At 36.8% G+C, this 21,158-nt stretch overlaps 1 protein-coding gene and 1 non-coding gene across 2 annotated transcripts in view; one reads left to right on the top strand and one right to left on the bottom strand.

Annotated features, from left to right (window-relative positions):
• The first annotated feature begins 275 nt into the window (after positions 1–275).
• The window catches only part of C5 (complement C5), a 100,618-nt gene continuing 79,735 nt past the window's right edge, over positions 276–21,158 (top strand). The window contains exons 1-5 of the mRNA XM_053564110.1: positions 276–396; positions 4,637–4,829; positions 7,150–7,312; positions 12,309–12,379; positions 14,504–14,595. Of these exons, the coding sequence (XP_053420085.1) occupies positions 332–396; positions 4,637–4,829; positions 7,150–7,312; positions 12,309–12,379; positions 14,504–14,595 (584 nt within the window). The 5' untranslated portion in view covers positions 276–331. The remainder of the gene's footprint in view (positions 397–4,636; positions 4,830–7,149; positions 7,313–12,308; positions 12,380–14,503; positions 14,596–21,158) is intronic.
• Positions 9,650–9,756, bottom strand: LOC128580033 (U6 spliceosomal RNA). The gene has a single exon (XR_008378394.1). It is a non-coding gene; the product is annotated as a U6 spliceosomal RNA (small nuclear RNA).

Here is a 21,158-nt window from a genome sequence, read left to right on the forward strand (position 1 = left end):
GCCTTAGCCAACAGAGGAAAGGTCAAAGGCAATGAAACTACTGGCTTCTGGCTTTGAGCTATTCCTTATAGTGCCAATCCACCATTTGAGAGTCCCTTTATTTGTATTAATAAAAATAAATGCCCTGGGTGTAAATTTCTATAAAATACCCCCTATCTTTATTCCTGAGTATGAAAGGGTGTTTTAGTTCCAATTTTAGTTTCCCTACTTGGAGCTTTCTCTTTCTGATGTTAATAATTAACTGGATTATCCAAATTCTTCAAGCTCAGTTTATTTAAAGGGAGAATAACTTCACAAAGGCTATATCCATGGTTTACTGTTACCTCCAGCCATGGGCCTTTTGGGAATATTTTGTTTTTTAATCTTCCTCTGGAAAAGTTGGGGACAGGAACAAACGTAAGTAAAACAAGCCACCTTTATTTTTCAATGAGTGAAAAGTTTATTTAACAGTTTGTTAACTTGAAAGTAACTTTCTGCTTCTGAGAACACCAAGTGAATAGTCTCATTTCTGAATAAGAAAGTTATGAAAGCATTATTTGGCTAACAATATGACAGCTTTTCTGTGATTGTTATTTATAGAGAATTACATAAAGGATTATTCAAATTCCTCTTCCAAACGAGTACAAAATAAACTTAATGTAACAAACTTTCTTGTCATTTTTTAGTTATTTTTATTTAGTGATTACTTTTCTATGTGTTTTCCATAGACTCAACACTATTAAGCCAGGAATACTTGGGGTCAAAAGTAACATTGTGATTTCAAAATCTATTGTAATGAATTGTACATTTATGAGCCAATTCTTCCCAGTTTTTAGTGGGTTTTTTGTTTGCTTATTTGTTTTGGGAAAGGGTCTTGCTCTGTCATCCAGGCTGGAGTGTAGTAGTGTGATCCTAGCTCTCGGCAGCCTTGAACCTGGGCTCAAGCAATCCTTTTGCTTCAGTCTTCTGCATAGCTGGGTCAGTGGATGTGTACCACCATTGCCCAGCTATTTTTCTCTTTCAGAGACAGGGTCTTGCTATGTTGCCCAGCCTGGTTCCAAACTCTTAGCCTCAAGCAATCCTCTGGCCTCAGCCTCCCAAATTGCTAGGATTATAAACACAAGCTATTGCACCTAGCCATAGTTTTCAGTATTATTATTGAAATATTATGCATTTTAAACCAGGTCTTAAAAATAGTGATCTTATATCTAGAAATGATATTCTAGTACTTGAAAGTCATCGGAGATTATCTCACCAAACCGACTCAATTTATATTGAAGGGTATATCCAGATAGGAGAAATGATTAGCCAAAATTTGTACTGCTAGAGAGGGGCAGAAGCAGAACTTTTATTAAGGTCTCCTGTTTATCACATCTAAAATGCTTTTCATTTTGTTGGGAACACATATGTATAAATATAGTAAATATAAATGTATACTTAGGATGACAGTAATTCTTATCACTCTCCTGTCTCTAATCTGAGATTTTATCACATGGCCAGAATCACTTCTTTATCTTAGGTAGTTTTCATTTATTCCTTTTGGAAAATAGACAGCTAAAGCTCAGAGAGATAGAGACTAAGTGACTTCTAATTATTGGAGAACTAGGGCTAGAACCTGGGTTCTTTGATTCTTATCCAGAATTTTTCTGATGCTGCACTAACTCTTAATAAAAAAAAATTATCTCCTCACTTTGTCTGAAAAAGTGAGTGTATCATTTACAAAAATGGTGATCAATCACCTTCATTAATTAGTCAGTTAACTCAACAAATATTTATTGAGCACCTACCATGTGATAGGCACTGAAATATGGCAAATGGCAAAAGGCAATTCCCAGAGTTTGCATTCTAGCGGGAGAAGCAAATAGTGAATGAATGGGCCAATGAAAGAATGAATAAGTAAGGCCACATAGTTAACAATATCAAGGAAAAAAACCAATGGAGAGTAAGAAAATAAGGACATGTTAGGAAACTATTTAAAAATGTGGGCAGGGGAGGTTCTCTGAAGAAGTGACACTCAAACAGAGCTTAAAGTAAATGAGGAAGCAAACCATGCAAATATCTGGGGAAAGAGCATTCCTGTAAGGCCAGGGTTCTTTACGAAGCCAACCCTCTGCAGCCAATGAAAGAAAAATATGAAAAGTGGAAATTTTTTATATGGATAGATCATGCTAATGATAAATCAAAAAGGACCAAAATCTGTATGAAAGGGGTTCTAGAGTCATCCCTTATGGGCTTTTGAACACTAAATATTTGATATTTGACCACTACCACCACATACATAATTCAAAATTAAAACAACACTAAACTGGAAAACATCAACCATTTATGAATACTGGAATTAAAATAACTTTTTATCCCTATATTTTTCTAATTACAAAACTCTTGATGAGTTTTGAACAGCAGTTGAAAGTGTCAATTCTGGAAATAAGTTCAATTAGGAAATTGGGTTCATTTCCTAATTCTATTCACTTATGAGTTGTGTGACCTTGGGCAAGTTAACTAGCAGTGTCTTCACCTTAAAATGGAAGTAATAATAACCTTCCTCACAGAGTGGCTGTAGCAACACAATGAATTTACATACATAAAGTGTTTAGAATGGGTCCTAGCACATGGTAAGATTTCAGTAAATGTCTCTTATTACTATCAAAGCTGAACTACTCTCATTTTCTGCTGTCCTCTGCTAAGTATGTGGGGAAGGAGAATTCAGATATGGTTGGCAATCTGTAAATTCTTTCCCCTTTTTTACAAGTTGCTTATAAATGGATCCAAATTAGTTGTCATGTAGGAGAACTGCCAGATGCTTTAAGAGATTTAATTGCTGTCAAATTAATTTCATTGTTACTAAAAACTTGTTGCTTTTTTGAAAGACTTTAAAAATGTTGTAATGTTGGCAGGAGCCTGCAATAATTCCACCACTTGGGGTGCTTGTTGGAGAACACTTGGATTAGTCAATCACTACGCCCTTTTTGGTTGAAACACATTTTTCCCCAAACAATAGCATATGGAGCTCTCACTATTCAAATTATATATTTTTGTGATACATAATTAAGAATCTAGTTTATATTTGTAAGTTTTTATTTAATAAAACAATGAATACTCGGGAGTCTGAGGCAAGAGAATCACCTAAGCCCAAGAGCTGGAGGTTGCTGTGAGCTGTGATGCCACACCACTCTACTGAGGATGACAAAGTGAGGCTCAGTCTCTAAAGAAAAGAGAAAACAATGACAATCACATTATATTTGAAAATTTGTATTCTAAAAGCATGTGTAGATTCACTTCTAGCCCATAAAAATTAAAAAATGAGAAAACAATCTATGGTTGTGAATAACACTTATAACTTTGACCTCGATTGTACACATAACAACCGAGAGAGAGACCTGACTATGCCTTTTTTTTAATTAAATTATAGCTGTGTACATTAATGCGATCATAATGTACCATGATCGGTACAATGTACCATGGGGCACCAAACACTGGTTTGACGATGAAGTCCTTCCCTAAGTCAAATTAACCTCTTCTTGTTTGTAAAGCAGAAATAATAACAGTACCTATGCCATTGGCTTATTTTAAAAATTAAGAAGAGTTATCTGTAAAGTGCTAACATCCTCTGCTGATATGGTAACTACTCAATCGCTATGACTGTTAGATGATGATGATGATGATTTGATCTTCAAGGACTTCCATCACTACCTGCATTTCCAAACGTATTTCCCCAGCTCACTTGTTTTTCTTTCTTTAGCCACTTAATATCACAATATCTCTAAGATCACTTCCTTTTAACTAATTTAATGAAATTACTGATTCTTAACATTTATTGCGTTCTAAGCTTGCTAAGCACTTTTATATACATCTTCTTTTGTTTGTTTATTTTTCTCGAGACAGAGTCTCACTCTGTCACCCAGGCTAGAATGTAGTGGCACCATCATAGCTCAGGGCAGCCTCAAACTCCTTGGCTCAAGCAATCCTCCCTTCTCAGCCTCCCAAGTAGCCAGGACTACAGGCATGTGCCTCCATATCTGGCTATTATTTCTTTCTTTCTTTCTCTCTTCTTCTTCTTTTTTTTTTTTTTTTGTAGAGATGGGGTCTTGCTTTTCCTCAGGGTAGTCTCGAATTCCTGGCCTCGTGCAATTCTTCCACGTCAGCCTCCCGAAGTGTTAGAATTACAGGCATGAACCACCCCGCCTGGCCAATATATATATTCTTATTTAATCCTTACCACAGAAGAAAATGATGTTTTCACAAGTAAGCTATTTTAGTCTCAGGGAGTGTTAAGAACTTTACCACAGTCGCTCAGCCAGCAGATGGCAGACTTGGAATTCAATCACTGGTGCCTATGTTGTTTCACTGACCAAAAAATATTGATCCCACTTGCATGTTCTGGTCAACATCATTAAAAGTCTTCCTTGGCTGCAATATCTGAGGGAAGGTGCTCTTATTAGCTTTTTAAAATGTAAACTAAACCTCCAGGTCTATTTCTCAGGTCTTAATCCCAAACTATTTCTTCTTGGAAATTATGTTGAAATTATCATAGATCACAAATAAATTTTGATTCGATAATAACATTTTTAAGCTCAGTAAATATAGAGAAAGAATCAGAAGACTAAGAAAATGTGCCACACTAACATACTGAACCTTCTCTTTTCCTTGCTTTCAACAGATATGTCATTTCAGCACCAAAAGTATTCCGTGTTGGAGCATCTGAAAACATTGTAATTCAGGTTTATGGATACACAGAAGCATTCGATGCAACCATCTCCATTAAAAGTTATCCTGATAAAAAATTTACTTACTCTTCAGGCTATGTTAGTTTATCCTCAGAAAATAAATTCCAAAATTCTGCAATCTTAACAGTATGTATTTATCCTTCATTTTTTATGTAGGGGTTTTTTATCAAATATTCTCAATAAAATATATACAAATTTTGAATACTGATAACATAGAGATTTGATTATTTATACCACTCAACCACTGTGTGATTATTAAATGATGTCAGTTTCAAACACTAACATGGGTGAAACAAAAGATTCTAAACAGAAGAGTTGTTTAGAATGTAATGGAATATGTCTACTTTTTGAGCAATGCATATAAAATTTCACATTCTTGTCGGAAAATAAAATTGTACTAATGTGAAAAATATTTGGGAAAGAATTGAATGTGGTTGATGTAGAAATTATCATTACCAAGAAGTAGAGAAATTAAATATGCATGCTGGTCTGTAGTGCGTTGCACACAAAAAAACCCATAGATACTATTGAACATTTGTTTAAACTCCAAAATTCAGCAATTATAGCTTTCAAAACTAATAAAATGATTGATTACTAAAGTGAATAGTTGTCATTGACAACCAATAGTTAATAGAACAACCTTTGTGAAATAACTTTTTCTTCTATTAAAATGTTGTACAGATTGGTTAGACACATGCTCGCAACCCATTTCTTTCTTTCTTTCTTTTTTTTTCTCAGTTTTTTGCCAGGGCTGGGGTTGAACCCACCACCTCTGGCATATGGGGCCGGCACCCTACTCCTTTGAGCCACAGGCGCCACCCTTTTTTTTTTTTGAAATAGTCTCACTGTGTCACCCTCAGTATAGTGCCATGGCATTACAGGTCACAGCAACCTCAAACTCTTGGGCTTAAGCTTTTCTCTTGCCTCAGCCTCCCTTGGGCTTAAGTTATTCTCTTACCTCAGGACTGCAAGTGCCTGCCACAATGCCCAGCTATTTTTTTGTTGCAGTTGTCATTGTTGTTTAGCTGACCTGGGCCAGGTTCGAACCCGCCAGCCTGGGTGTATTTGGCCAGTGCCCTACCCACTGAGCTATGGGCGCTGCCCAACTCGTTTCTTTTTACAAATTTTGATACTTAATAAAGAACCAAAGGTCAAAGAATATCAGACTTAAAAAGGGCCCTGTGGTTCATTTAGACCTGTGTTTCTCTATGGTGAATTCTTTACAAAGAAATTAAAAATTGAAATTTCATAAAGAGTTTAAAATTAGAATTATACTCATCTCATACTGTTCTGAATTTATTTTATGATTTGTTGTGATTTATTAATTATATAAAAGTCGTAAGTCTAAGAAGATTATGCCTATTTTTAAGTTTGAACATACTGAAGTAACATTGTAATAAAAATGATTTTAGTTAAAAACTTAATGCTGGGCAGTGCCTGTGGCTCAAAGGGGTAGGGCGCCAGCCCCATATGCCGGAGGTGGCGGGTTCAAACCCAGCCCCGGCCAAAAACTGCAAAAAAAAAAAAAAGTTAATGCTGAGAGTCCTCTACATTGTTTATCCTTTAAAAAGGGTTATGTGTATTACTCATGTTTGGGAAATATTGATCCAAATAAGTTCTAATCAAACATAAGAATTCTATCATTAATGTCCTTGATAGTAAATGCTTTTATCTCTTAACAAATACTTCCCCTTATTAGGTTTATTAAGAATTAAAAGTCATTTCCCAAAGTGTTTTATTTTAAATGCTGTGCAAATTTAGTACACACACAAATTGGAAAGTATGCATCTCAACACATGGCAGCCAAAGTATAGGGTGTAATATAAAGTGTGCAGAACATCAATCAGGATGTTGTACAAGGGGGATGGGGAGAGTGGGTAATCCAGCAAGCTGATTAAGGGAATGCTTCCTAAAAGCTTCTGTAGTAGTAGTTTTACAAAATGTATATACAATTCAGGAGGTATGGAACCAAAAGACTTTCAATTATTAACACCTAACTTCTTTATGATATTAGATGCTGAAGGACTTTGCAAATTTATTTACTCTTCTGGCTTCTATACCACTTTTTTCTTTCTTTTTTTTTTTTTGAGACAGAGTTTCACTATGTCACTCTTGGTGAGTGACACAGCGTCACAGCTCACAGCAACCTCAAACTCTTGGGCTTAAGTGATTCTCTTGCCTCAGCCTCCCAAGTAGGTGGGACTACAGGTACCCGCCACAAAGCCTGGCTATTTTTTGTTGCAGTTGACACTGTTGTTTAGCTAGCCCAGGCCGGGTTCGAACCCCCCAGCCTTGGTGTATATGGTTGGTTCCATAACCACTGTGCTACGGGTACTGAGCCTCACTTTTTAAATAATTAGATACACATACTCAGTGTTTGTTCTAATGGGATTACAGTTGTATTTAGAAATTCAACATGTTTTATGACCAACATCTTCTTTTACAGATACAATCGAAACACTTAACTACAGGACAAAACCCAGTTTCATATGTGTATTTGGATGTTGTATCGAAACATTTTTCAAAATCAAAAAAAATGCCAATAACCTATGACAATGGATTTCTCTTTGTTCATACAGACAAACCTGTTTACACTCCACATCAGTCAGGTAGAGTATACAAGATGTTTCTTTTCCTGGGGAGCACTGATTAACACTGTATTATAGCACTTTTTAATGCCTGAAATTGAGTGGAGACAGCTTTCTAACGTGTTCAAAAGAGTTTCAATTCCCAATGCCTTTTATACTTTCAAATAGCATATTAACTATGAATTTATAGAGAAAGTGCTAAAGAAATTGAAAAATCTGTAATTATATTCTCTATTTCTTTTACTTTCAAGTAAGAAAATCCTTTTAAAATTTATAAAATATTGCATTAGATCATATGTATTAAGCAAATAGAAGAATTAATTTTGGCCATGGGAAAAAATTTATTATTGAGCCATGTTCATGAAAATTCCATTGACTCTGAAACTAATCCCCAAATTCAGAAAAGAAATCTACCCCAAGAGGATCAGATGTTTTAGCAGAGAATAAACTAGATCACAGAAATATATGGATATTAATTCTCAAAGGGCATTTACCTAAGAAAGTACCTGTTAGAAGATTGTTTCCTGGTTCTTCTCTTAGAGGGGAAAAGGGCGAAATAGCCAGTCAAAACCTGGTGATGAAGCAATCACTGGATTTATTACCAATAAACCAAAAGTAAAACACCTGAAGCATGAATGCTGTCCAATATATTCAGATGTTTGCAAAGCCTTGAATTCCCCCATTTCTCCCTCTGGCCATCATTGACCTTTGAGCATATCAGAGATAGAATAGGGCAGATGTTATACATGTGGAGGAGAGGCTCTAGATATTTGTTAATGATATCATTGGGGTGAGACAGAGAGAGGAACTTTCTTTGCTGAAAAAAAGCCAGCTTTATTGAAAACTTTGTACACAGTGGATACTTGTTAAATGATGGTTGATGATGATAGTAGCGAGGTCACACATCATGACCCCCACCCCTCCCTCCATCTCTCTCTTTGCTCCCCCATTCCCCCACCCCTCACCATGTATTAGGTCAGCAATTGCCCTCATATCAGAATTGTGTACTTTGGATTCTTGCTTCTCCATTCTTGTGATGCTTTACTAAGAATGTGTTCCACTTCCATCCACATCAATGCAAAAGATGTAAAATCTCCATCTTTTTAATGGCTGAATAGTATTCCATGGAATACATATACCACTGCTTGTTAATCCATTCCTGGATTGGTGGGCACTTAGGTTGTTTCCACAGTTTGGCAATTGTAAATTGAGCTGCAATAAACAGTCTAGTGCAAATGTCCTTATGATAAAATGATCTTTTTTCTTCTGGGTAGATGCCCAGTAATGGGATTGCAGGATCAAATGGGAGGTCTTGTTTGACTTCTTTGAGGATTCTCCATACTCCCAAAAAGGTTGTATTAGTTTGCAGTCCCACTAGCAGTGTAAAAGTGTTCCCTTCTCTCCACATCCACGCCAGCATCTGAAGCTTTAAGATTTTGTGATGTGGGCCGTTCTCACTGGGGTTAGGTGATATCTCAGGGTGGTTTTGATTTGCATTTCTCTGATAATTAGGAACAATGGGCATTTTTTCGTATGTTTGTTAGCCATTCATCTGTCTTCTTTAGAGAAGGTTCTATTCATCTCTTTTGCCCATTGATATTAGGGATTGTTGGCTTTTTTTATGTTGATTAACTTGCATTCTCTACAGATCTTAGTTATCAAGCTTTTATCTGATTCATAGTATGCAAGTATCTTTTCCCATTCTGATGGTTGTCCGTTTGCTTTTGTTGTTGTCTCTCTGCTGTACAGAAGCTATTCAATTTAATTAAATCCATTTGTTTATTTTTGTTGTTGCAATTGCCACTGAATTCTTCCTCATAAAGTCTTTCCCCAGTCTAATAACTTCAAGTATTTTCCCCACACTTTCTTTGGGGTATTGTTTCATGCCTTAGACTTAGATCTTTTATCTCTCTTGAATCAATTTTAGTGAGTGGAGAAAGGTGTGAGTCCAGTTTCAGTCTTTTACATGTGGTTGTCCAGGTCTCCCAGCTCCATCTCTTGAATAGGAATTCTTTTCCCCAGTGTATGTCCTTGTTTGATGTATCAAAGATTAGGTGGCTGCAAGATGTTTGTTTCATTTCATGGTTTTCTGTTCAGTCCCAGATGTCTATTTCTCTATTTTTTGTGCCAATGCCATGCCATTTTGATCACTATGGCCTGTAGTACAGCCTAAAGTCTGGTAGGCTGAGGCCCCTGACTTTGTTTTTATGACTAAGAATTGCCTTGGCTATATGGGGTTTTTACTGGTTCCATACAAAATTAAGAATTATTTTTTTCAAATCTTAAAAGTATGATGTTGGTATTTTAATGGGGATTGCATTGATCTGTAGATTGTTTGGGAAGTATAGACATTTTAACAAAAATATGGAACACTTCACGAATTTGCATGTAATTCTTGTGCAGGGACCATGCTTATCTTCTCTGTATCATTCCAAGTTTAGAATATGTGCTGCTAAAGCAAGTACAGGGTCATCAGTCTTTGTCCAAGAAGTAACTTAACACCCAGAGCCTGGGACCTTTCTTAATTATCAAGGCTGTCCTTTAGCACTGTCTCATTTATTATTTCTCTATCAGGACTTTACCATAAAATATGGCATCCTTATCTATTCTAATCATAGAGGAAGCAAGAGAAATTTCCTTTAAATATTGGTCCATTCATGAGTGATAGTGAAGTAAAGTGATTAAAATCAGACTCTGGAGCCAGATTGTCTCAGTTCAAATCTCCACTCAGGCTGTTATGAGCTATGTGACCCTGCATGGGTTACTCAGCCTCTCAGACCCCCACTTTCCTCATCTGTAGAATGGAGGCAATAACACATAGTACAACTTACCTCGTAGAGTTGTGAGCATTAAGTGAATTCATAGGTGTAAAGCACTTCAAATAGTGCCAAGCACAAAGTAAGCACTGGGAAAGTGTTTTCCATTATTATCTAACCTATAAAATAGCAAAAAGCCTTATTTACAAAAAAAGGAAAAGAATTACCTGAAAGTAACTTTTTAAAAAATTAAATCTTGCTATAATGTCCTGGGTGACACCTAAGATCCTTGGTGTACTTTTAGTATAAGCATCTTTAGGATAAAGGATTAAATCACAAGGGCTTTATAAGACCAAAGATTTTAGAATTTTGGGCAAAATCCTTCAATTCCATACAGTCTGTATCTTTCCTTCTTCCTCAGCTTCCTCACCTACCGTGGTCCCCTCATCTGTGGACACAGCCAAACTGACCGGTTCTCAGTGACTTTTTCACATCATTTCTTTATCAAGGCCTGTGGAACAGGCTGTTGTCTCTGCCTGGTACATTCTTGCCCCTCCTTTGCCCTGATTTCTACTCCACCCTTACATGTGATCACTGGCCCCTTCTAAAGGGCAGCCTCCCTGACCTTCCTGACCACATGAAATCTGCCTCTGCTCCACTCTCGGAAAGCTGGGTAGGTGTCATCTGTAGTGCTTCACAGCCCTGGAATTTACACAGAATGGTGGTTTGCCTCCCCCCTCACTCTCTTAGATGTCCATGTCTGATTTGTTTCACTACTCATCTCAGTGTCTAACATAGTGCCTGGCACATAAAAGGCATTCAAACGTTTCTTTAAATGAATAAGCTCATATCTTTGAAATGAAAAAATTATATTGATCTTGCCTCCAATATACTCTTGGTGAGAAAACAAGATTAATTTTCTAAACTAAAAGCAAAAGGGCTAAAAACTAGAAGAATTGTAGCTATAGAAATAGTAACAATAAAATGAAAGCAATAAAAATTTATTGATTGCAATTATGTTCCTGGCTATGCAACAGGTTCACCTTCTTTAGTTCTCACAACACTGTGAGTGGATACCAGTGTTCCTGGTTTATGAGTAAGCTCATTAAGGATTAAAGGGATTAAGTATCCTACTCAGGGTCACGGGTCACACTAGAATGTGGCAGAGGCAGAAATGAGGCTGGAGCTTTTAACTCCAGAGCCTGTGCTCTTCACTTTTTTGATATACTGCCTCATCCAACTTCCCAGTGATGCTCAGACATGGAGCAGGTGTGTCCATGAGGCAGTTGTGAAGGGAAGCTGAGGGCCACTGTGGGGGTCATACTGAGCATATTGGTTTTACCTTGTGATTATAGTAAAACAAGTGTTAGTGTGTCTGCTTATGTAGAACTTTGTGTAATATTGACGTTTGGAAAGGTATTGGATTTATAGTGCCAATTCTGTTTTATTTTGTGGGTAATGTTGCGGCCATGAAATGATTTGAACATCAGCAAAACACGGAAGAAATTACAGTATGTCATTGGATGGAATTAGATCAGTGTCCCAGAAACAGCTGAGTAAAGGCTAAACAGATGCTTTTTATTGAAAAGTGGGGATCTATTAACTGACAGAAAGAGATGGAAGAGAGCTAACAGTTCATGAGCCCCTGCCATTAATCTTTAACAATGAAAGAACAATTGTAGAATCTGGCTCAAAAAATATAACAAATTGTACAATTCTAAGTAAGAGTTAATTGTACAATATAACACATTGTACAATTCTCAGTAAGAGTTAATTTGAGTCAAATTTGTCAAAAAGAGTTGGTTTTCATAAGTTGAAGAGTATAGAATGTCTGAATCAAACTCTCAATTTTCCATTAAAATCTTCAAATGTTCTTACCCATATGGTAGATGTCACTATTTTGCTACTATGGAATTCTTGATAAACAATGGCCTAATTACAGATGTAACTAATTTTGTACTATGGGTTTTTTTTCAAAGAGCAGTATGTTAAATGTATTTTAATAAAGTGAACTGCACTTTGAGTTCGCTAGGAGAAGTAGTACTTTAGAAAAATTCCAGAGGATTTTGTTTAAAGCACAAAAATACTTCATAATGTATATATATCCACAAACTAACTCTTTCTTTTATATATGAATTTGTGTAGTGATGGTATATTGTGTTAAAAAAATAAGACATATCTTTTAAGGGTGATTATTTTTTTAAAAATAAAAGTATCCTGATGGTGAGCAAAGTTTTTGATGATATCAACTATTCTTACAGTAAAGGTCAGAGTTTATTCATTGAATGATGACTTGAAGCCAGCCAAAAGAGAAACTGTCATAACTTTCATAGTAAGTATTTTATTTAATTAAATAGTACTTCAACTCACTTTTCCAGAGCAAGAGTCTCATTCCATAACTCTTTCCTCACACTTCACTAAATCATTCAAGGGTCCACAAATGGTTATTGTTATCTGCAATGAGTATAGTACTTTGGATCTATACCTCTGCAAAGGACATATGCAAAAAGCTCACAAAAATTAAGTTTTAACAACTTAAAGTACTTTGAATGAAACTATTTAATTGTATCCTTGATGATTCCCTTTTTAAGGAATACCCATAAATCTTTAAGAATTAATTCAATATATGTATACAATGTTTTATTTTTATAATTTATAATAAAGAATTATAATCCTTAGTATTTTACTCATAAAGAATTTTGAAAGCTTAATAGCTAATTTATTGACACATGTAGAGAATCTTGCCAAACCATGAGATTAGCAGTTGCCAGCCATTTATCAGACGTGACATATGTAACATATGATGTGCATTAAACTCTCATTGTCTTGCCCAGTTTGTTTCACACATCAAAACATTTTTGTGGGGAACTACAATAATACAATTAGGCAGAACTGCTCACTCATTAACTGTAGGTGTACTAGTAATCATTCTTTATCATAGGATTTGGCACTTTTTCTGCTACTCAAAAATTAATAAATAAATGAAAATCAAAACTCACCAGAATGTAGATGCATGAGAATAGATACTACAGAACAAATATAAATATAAACCAGTAGAATATAAACCAAAGAAATTACACAGTAGGACAAATACACATGAGCTCACAAGGACAACAAATTAGGGTTAGAGTGAGGCTGATATAATCCTTCCCTGGAATGGAATAGGTAAAGGAAACCATGATCTGGGACTTAGTGAAAGGAATAGACAGAGGTTCTTTTAAAAGAACGAAGATCATCTCATGTAAGAAACAGCATGAGTTAAGCTTGGGGAGCAGCAAGAAATAAAAAATGAGAATAGTAAATAAACTGAGTGACTGACAGAAAATCTGGAGGAGAACTAAGTAGAAGCAATATCAGCTCCAGTGTGCTTTTTCTATTAGAGAATACTAGGGGTGTGGACGTACGCTCTTCATCCAACATCTCCGTTGTTGAAGTTGAGTGATGCAGAATTCTGGCACCATACCCAGAGCAATGGATGCCAGTGTCCCTGTGTAAGAGCTGCCCCCGGAAGAGGGGATTGAGAGAGCCAAACCCAGAGCCACGGGAGTCAGTATTGTAGGAAGTACCTGAAAATAGTATTTAAGGAAGATGATCATGGAAGGATTGTGCATGATGGATGGTGGGATGAAGCATATTTAGACTCCAGTGTCATTCTTGTTCAAAATAGGCCTTTGTAAGTTTTACAATTTATAGTTCAAGAAAATAAATACCTTCAAATCCTGAATTTCAGTCATGACAAATGGTGCTGAGTTTTTAAGTTAAATCTGAACTGGACCTTCACATGTAATCCAAAAAAAGTCAAAACTCACTTCAGTAAAGTGGTAACTCAAAAACAAAATGAAGCTTATGGTGAAGCTTTATGAGAGCTATGGAGTGTGTTTAACCATTTTGACGGGTTTGTCAAGCCAAAACGCCTGTACTGTACATTAAATTTTTAGCTAAAAAATTCCATTTATAGAATATTTACTTTAGAAAGCTACAAATAAATATATACGAAAATTAGACTTTGGTTTTTATAAAACATGCCAAGTTCTCATTTTGTGTAATAAAAATATTATATTTGGGTCTTTCTTTTTTTTTTTTTGGCCGGGGCTGGGTTTGAACCCGACACCTCTGGCATATGGGACTGGCGCCCTACTCCTTGAGCCACAGGCGCCGCCCTATATTTGGGTCTTTCAAAAATATTTTGTCACACTTCTTTTTTGGTTGTACAATAGAGAATAGAAGCTCTTCTAAATAATAAGGAGAGATGGGAAAGTTTGATAAAGAGGGAGGGAAGTGGTTGAAATGAACTGTATTAGCTTCTATAACATTAATTGTTCTTCACCCTTCTTGTTTAATTTGAAGACATGGGTATTATGTTGGCAAACATTTTTGTAGATCAAAGATCGTATGATCAGTTAAATTTTTTAAAATGTGGTTTCTGTCCTTTGAGTGTGTTTGTTTTTATTCATAGGATCCTGAAGGATCAGAAGTTGACATTGTAGAAGAAAATGATTATACTGGAGTTATATCTTTTCCTGATTTCAAGATTCCATCTAATCCTAAGTATGTTAAAATTTTGTTAATAAAATTTTTTCTGAAAAGCATATCTGGAACTTTGGGTTGTGAAGCAGGTAACCAAAGGGTGCCATCTAGTGTTATCAAAGGGCATCACAATTGTGGACATACAAAACCTTTTAAAGTCCAGCAAAAACTTAGGGCTCTGTTCTAAGGTGGGGGACTTCCTAATACTTCTCAGCCATTCTTTAATGCATAGAAATAAAAATTGAGAAGAAACATAAATGGTACCCAGGATTTTTTCTCATCAAAAGTATCAAGTCCTGGCGGCGCCTGTGGTTCAGTGTGTAGGACGCCGGCCCCATATGCCGAGGGTGGCAGGTTCAAACCCAGCCCCGGCCAAACTGCAACAAAAAAATAGCCAGGCGTTGTGGTGGGCGCCTGTAGTCCCAGCTGCTTGGGAGGCTGAGGCAAGAGACTCGCATAAGCCCAAGAGTTAGAGGTTGCTGTGAGCTGTGTGATGCCATGGCACTCTACCTAAGGGCGGTACAGTGAGACTGTGTCTCTACAAAAAAAAAAAAAAAAAAAGTATCAAGTCCTGCCACTCGAAGACTCTTTTTTTTTTATGGATTTATTTTTTTTTATTTTATTTATTTATGTTTTATTTATTTTTTTATTGTTGGGCATTCATTGAGGGTACAATAAGCCAGGTTACACTGATTGCAATTGTTAGGCAATGTCCCTCTTGCAATCATGTCTTGCCCCCATAAAGTGTGACACACACCAAGGCCCCACCCTCCTCCCTCTGTCCCTCTTTCTACTTTTCCTCCACCCGTATAACCTTAATTGTCATTAATTGTCCTCATATCAAAATTGAGTACATAGGATTCATGCTTCTCCATTCTTGTGATGCTTTGTCCATCTAAAAGGCTGGTGTAGTCCCTTTCCTTGAGGTGTTATCAAATATGGTTCTTTAGAGTTTTTGACTGCAGAGACTACCAGAAGGCAGAGCCTAAGAGGGAACGTGTTCTCCAAATCATTTTTTCATTTTCCTTCATGTGAAATGATTTAAGAAAAAGGTTAAACAGGATTCAATGTAATAAATATTTAGTGAACATCCTTATTTTTTTTTTATTAAATCATAGCTGTGTACATTGATATGATCATGGGGCATCATTCACTAGCTTCACAGACCATTTACCAAGTTTCACATATACCCTTGTAAGATGCACCACTGGTGTAATCCCACCAATCCCCTTCCCTCTATCCACCTCCCCCCTCCCTCCCCTCCCTTTCCCCCTTCCCCCTATTCTTAGGTTGTAACTGGGTTATAGGTTTCATGTGAAAACCCTAAATTAGTTTCATAGTAGGGCTGAGTACATTGGGTACTTTCTCTTCCATTCTTGAGATACTTTACTAAGAAGAATATGTTCCAGCTCCATCCACGTAAACATGAAAGAGGTAAAGTCTCCATCTTTCTTTAAGGCTGCATAATATTCCATGGTGTACATATACCACAATTTATTAATCCATTCGTGGATCGATGGGCACCTGGGCTTCTTCCATGACTTAGCAATTATGAATTGGGCTGCAATAAACATTCTGGTACAAATATCTTTGTTATGATGTGATTTTTGGTCTTCTGGGTATATGCCCAGTAGAGGAATTACAGGATTGAATGGCAGATCTATTTTTAGATCTCTAAGTGTTCTCCATATCTCTTTCCAAAAGGAATGTATTAATTTGCATTCCCATCAGCAGCACAAAAGTGTTCCCCTTTCTCCACATCCGCGCCAACATCTCTGGTCTTGGGATTTTGTGATATAGGCTAGTCTCACTGGAGTTAGATGGTATCTCAAAGTAGTTTTGATTTGCATTTCTCTGATGATTAAAGATGATGAGCATTTTTTCATATGTCTGAAGGCCGCATACCTGTCTTCTTCAGAGAAGTTTCTCTTCAAATCCCTTGCCCAGGCGGTGATGGGATCCCTTGTTCTATTCTTGCTAATGCATTTGAGTTCTCTGTGGATTCTGGTTATTAAACCTTTGTTGGAGACATTAACTGCAAATATCTTCTCCCATTCTGAGGGCTGTTTGCTTGCTTTACTTACTGTGTTCTTGGCTGTGCAGAAGCTTTTTAGTTTGATCGAGTCCCAGTAGTGTATTTTTGAAGCTGCTTCAATTGCCCGGGGGGTCCTCCTCATAAAATACTCGCCCATCCCAATTTCTTCAAGGGTTTTCCCTGCACTCTCCTCCAGTATTTTTATAGTTTCATGTCTTAAGTTTAACTCTTTGATCCAGTGAGAGTCTATCTTAGTTAATGGTGAAAGGTGTGGGTCCACTTTCAGTCTTTTATAGGTTGCCAGCCAGTTCACCCAGCACCATTTGTTAAATAGGGAATCTTTTCCCCACTGAATGTTTTTAATCGGCTTGTCAAAGATTAAATAATGGTAAGTAGCTGGATTCATCTCTTGATTCTCTATTCTATTCCAGACATCTACCTCTCTGTTTTTGTGCCAATACCATGCTGTTTTGATCACTATTGATTTGTAGTATAGTCTGAGGTCTGGTAGCGTAATTCCTCCTGCTTTGTTTTTATTTCTGAGTAATGTCTTGGCTATTCGAGGTTTTTTCTGATTCCATATAAAACGAAGTATTGTTTTTTCCAGATCTTTAAAGTATGACAGTGGAGCTTTAATAGGGATTGCATTGAAATTATATATTGCTTTGGGTAGTATCGACATTTTAACTATGTTGATTCTTCCCAGCCATGAGCATGGTATGTTTTTCCATTTGTTAATATTTTCAGCTATTTCTTTTCTTAGAGTTTCATAGTTCTCTTTATAGAGATCTTTCACATCCTTTGTTAGATAAATTCCCAAATACTTCATCTTCTTTGGCACTGCTGTGAATGGGATAGAGTCCTTAACTGTTTTTTCGACTTGACTGTTGTTGGTATATATAAAGGCTACTGATTTATGAATGTTGATTTTGTAACCTGAGACGCTGCTGTATTCCTTGATCACTTCTAAGAGTTTTGTAGTAGAGTCCCTAGTGTTTTCCAGATACACTATCATATCATCCGCGAAGAGTGAAAGTTTGATCTCTTCTGACCCTATATGGATACCCTTGATCACCTTTTCTTTCCTAATTGCAGTGGCTAAAACTTCCATTACAATGTTAAAAAGCAATGGAGACAATGGGCAGCCTTGTCTGGTTCCTGATCTGAGTGGAAATGATTCCAATTTAACTCCATTCAATATGATATTGGCTGTGGGTTTGCTGTAGATGGTCTCTATCAGTTTAAGAAATGATAGAGATTTCTTCTATACCGATTTTCTTAAGTGTTCTGATCATGAAGGGATGCTGGATATTATCAAAAGCTTTTTCTGCATCGATTGAGAGAATCACATGGTCTTTGTTTTTTAATTTGTTTATGTGCTGGATTACATTTATAGATTTACATATATTGAACCAGCCTTGAGATCCTGGGATAAAACCGACTTGGTCATGATGTATAATTTGTTTGATGTGTTGCTGGATTCTGTTTGTTAGGATCTTGTTGAGTATTTTTGCATCTATATTCATTAGTGATATCGGTCTATAATTTTCTTTTCTTGTTGGGTCTTTCCCTGGTTTGGGGATCAGGGTGATGTTTGCTTCATAGAACGTGTTGGGTAGTCGTCCTTCTTTTTCTACCTTTTGGAACTGGTTAAGTAATATAGGTACTAATTCCTCTTTAAAGGTTTGGTAGAATTCAGATGTGAAAACATCTGGTCCCAGGCTTTTCTTTTTAGGGAGGTTTTGTATGGTTGATGCTATTTCCGAACTTGACATGGGCCTGTTCAACATTTCCACTTGATTCTGGCTAAGTCTTGGAAGGTGATGTGCTTCCAAGTATTGGTCAATTTCCTTCAGATTTTCATATTTCTGAGAATAAAGTTTCTTGTAATATTCATTAAGGATTTTTTTGATTTCTGAGGAATCTGTTGTTATTTCGTCTTTGTTGTTTCTGATTGATGAGATTAGAGATTTTACTCTTTTTTTCCTGATTAGGTTGGCCAAAGGTTTATCTATTTTATTGACCTTTTCGAAAAACCAGCTTTTTGATTTATTGATCTGTTGTATTATTCTTTTGTTTTCAATTTCATTTAATTCTGCTCTAATTTTGGTTATTTCTTTTCTTCTACTGGGTTTGGGGTTGGAATATTCTTCCTTTTCCAGTTGCTTGAGATGTCCCATTAAGTTGTTAACTTCCTCTCTTTCCGTTCTCTTGAGGAAGGCTTGCAGTGCTATAAATTTCCCTCTTAGAACTGCCTTTGCGGTGTCCCAGAGGTTCTGATAGTTCATGTCTTCATTGTTGTTTTGTTCCAAAAAATTGGCGATTTCTTTCTTAATCTCATCTCTGACCCAGCTATCATTCAGCATAAGGTTATTTAACTTCCATGTTTTTGTATGAGTATGCAGATTCCTGTTGTTACTCAGCTCAAGTTTTATTCCATGGTGGTCCGAGAAGATGCATGGAATAATTTCTATTCCTTTAAATTTACTGAGGTTAGACTTGTGACCTAAGATGTGATCGATTTTGGAGTAAGTTCCATGGGCTGATGAGAAGTATGTGTATTCAGTTTTGTTGGGATGAAATGTTCTGTAGATGTCTGCTAAATCCAAATGTTGGATGGTTAGGTTTAAATCTAAGATTTCTTTGCTCAGCTTCTTATTGGAGGATCGATCCAACACTGCCAAAGGAGTGTTGAAATCTCCGACGATTATGGAGCTGGAGGAAATCAAGTTGCTCATGTCTGTTAGAGTTTCTCTTATAAATTGAGGTGCATTCTGGTTGGGTGGGTGCATAGATATTAATAATTGAGATCTCATCATAGTGAGTATTACCCTTAACAAATATGAAGTGACCATTTTTGTCCTTCCTTACTTTTGTTGGTCTAAAGCCTATTGTATCTGCAAATAAAATTGCAACACCTGCTTTTTTCTGATTACCATTTGCCTGAAATATGGATGACCATCCTTTCACCCTGAGTCTGTATTTGTCTTTTACATTAAGATGTGACTCTTGTATGCAACAGGTATCTGGCCTGAGTTTTTGTATCCAGTCAGCTAACCTATGCCACTTTAGAGGACAGTTTAAGCCGTTCACATTAATGGAGAATATTGATAAGTCTGGTGAAGTTCTGGGTATCGAGTTTTTCAAAAGTCCAGTGGCCATTTTTAATCCTTTCGCCAGTGTGGAAATTGGAGTTTGATCCGAAGTTTCCGAGTGAGTTTACTCTTGTGGTATAGGATTGGGTTGGTCATTATGGAGGTTAGGTCTGAGAATATCCTGAAGAGCTGGTTTGGTTATGGCAAATTTCTTCAACATATGAATGTCATTAAAGTATTTAATTTCTCCATCATAAATGAAACTCAGTTTAGCTGGATACAAGATCCGGGGTTGAAAGTTATTTTGCTTTAGGAGATTAAAAGTCGGTGACCACCCTCTTCTGGCTTGAAAAGTTTCAGCAGAGAGATTGCAGTCATTCTAATATTCTTGCCTTTGAAGGTAATGGTTTTCTTTCTCCTGGCAGCTTTGAGGATTTTCTCCTTCATATTAACTTTAGTGAAGTTAATTATGATATGCCTTGGGGATGTCTTATTGGGGTTGAGTCGTGCTGGGGTTCTGAAGCTGTCCGCTATCTGAATTTCAGAATCTTTAGGCATGTCTAGAAAATTCTCTTTCATAATTTCATGCAGAAGGGCCTCTGTGCCCAGTGAGGCCACTTCATCTGTTTCTGGAACTCCTATGATTCGGATATTCGCCTTCTTCGAATTATCCCAGAGCTCTCTGAGAGAGTGATCCGTTTTTGCTCTCCATTTCTCTTCCTCTTTGAGAGTTTGGGAGCGTTCAAAGGCTTTATCTTCGATGTCAGAAATCCTTTCTTCTGCTTGCTCCATTCTGTTACTGAGGGATTCTACTGTATTTTTCATATCTTTGAGGGCTGCAAATTCTTGCTTTAGTGTGTCTGAGTCTTTGGTGGTTTTGTCTTTAAATTCGTTAAATTCTTGAGACAACTTTTGAATTTCTCCTCGAATTCCTAATTCCACTTTGTTAATCTTGTCTGCAATCCAAATTCTGAATTCGATTTCTGACATCTCAGCCAGTTGTTTATGAATGGGATCTTCAATTGCATCTGCCATATCTTTCCTTGGGGGGATTGATCTATTCTGGTTATTCATGTTACCAGAGTTTGTCCGCTGATTCCGCCCCATGGTTGTTTTACTCCCTCTGATTTTTTCCCCTGGGGCTTTGTCGAGGGCCCGTACAGTGTTGTGGCCTGAGAAACTGGGGCTCTGTCTGGTGTGGTGGGGCTAAATGGTTCTGCCTTGTTTTCAGCTGGTTTCTGTTCCACCCTAGTGAAACAGATACTTTGGATTGAAGTCTCAGCTGTGGAGAAATATCAGCAATTAAGTCACCCCGCCCCCCACCGGCAAACAATTGGAAAAGAAAAATCAAACCTTCCTACCACCGTGCACCTAGGGCACCACCTGATTTGTTCTCAGGTGATTGGTTCAGTTCAAAAATGTCCAAATCAATTGTCTCAGTCTGCACCTGTCTC

Source organism: Nycticebus coucang, chromosome 2 (genome assembly GCF_027406575.1).
Source record: "Nycticebus coucang isolate mNycCou1 chromosome 2, mNycCou1.pri, whole genome shotgun sequence".
Lineage (NCBI taxonomy): Eukaryota > Metazoa > Chordata > Mammalia > Primates > Lorisidae > Nycticebus > Nycticebus coucang.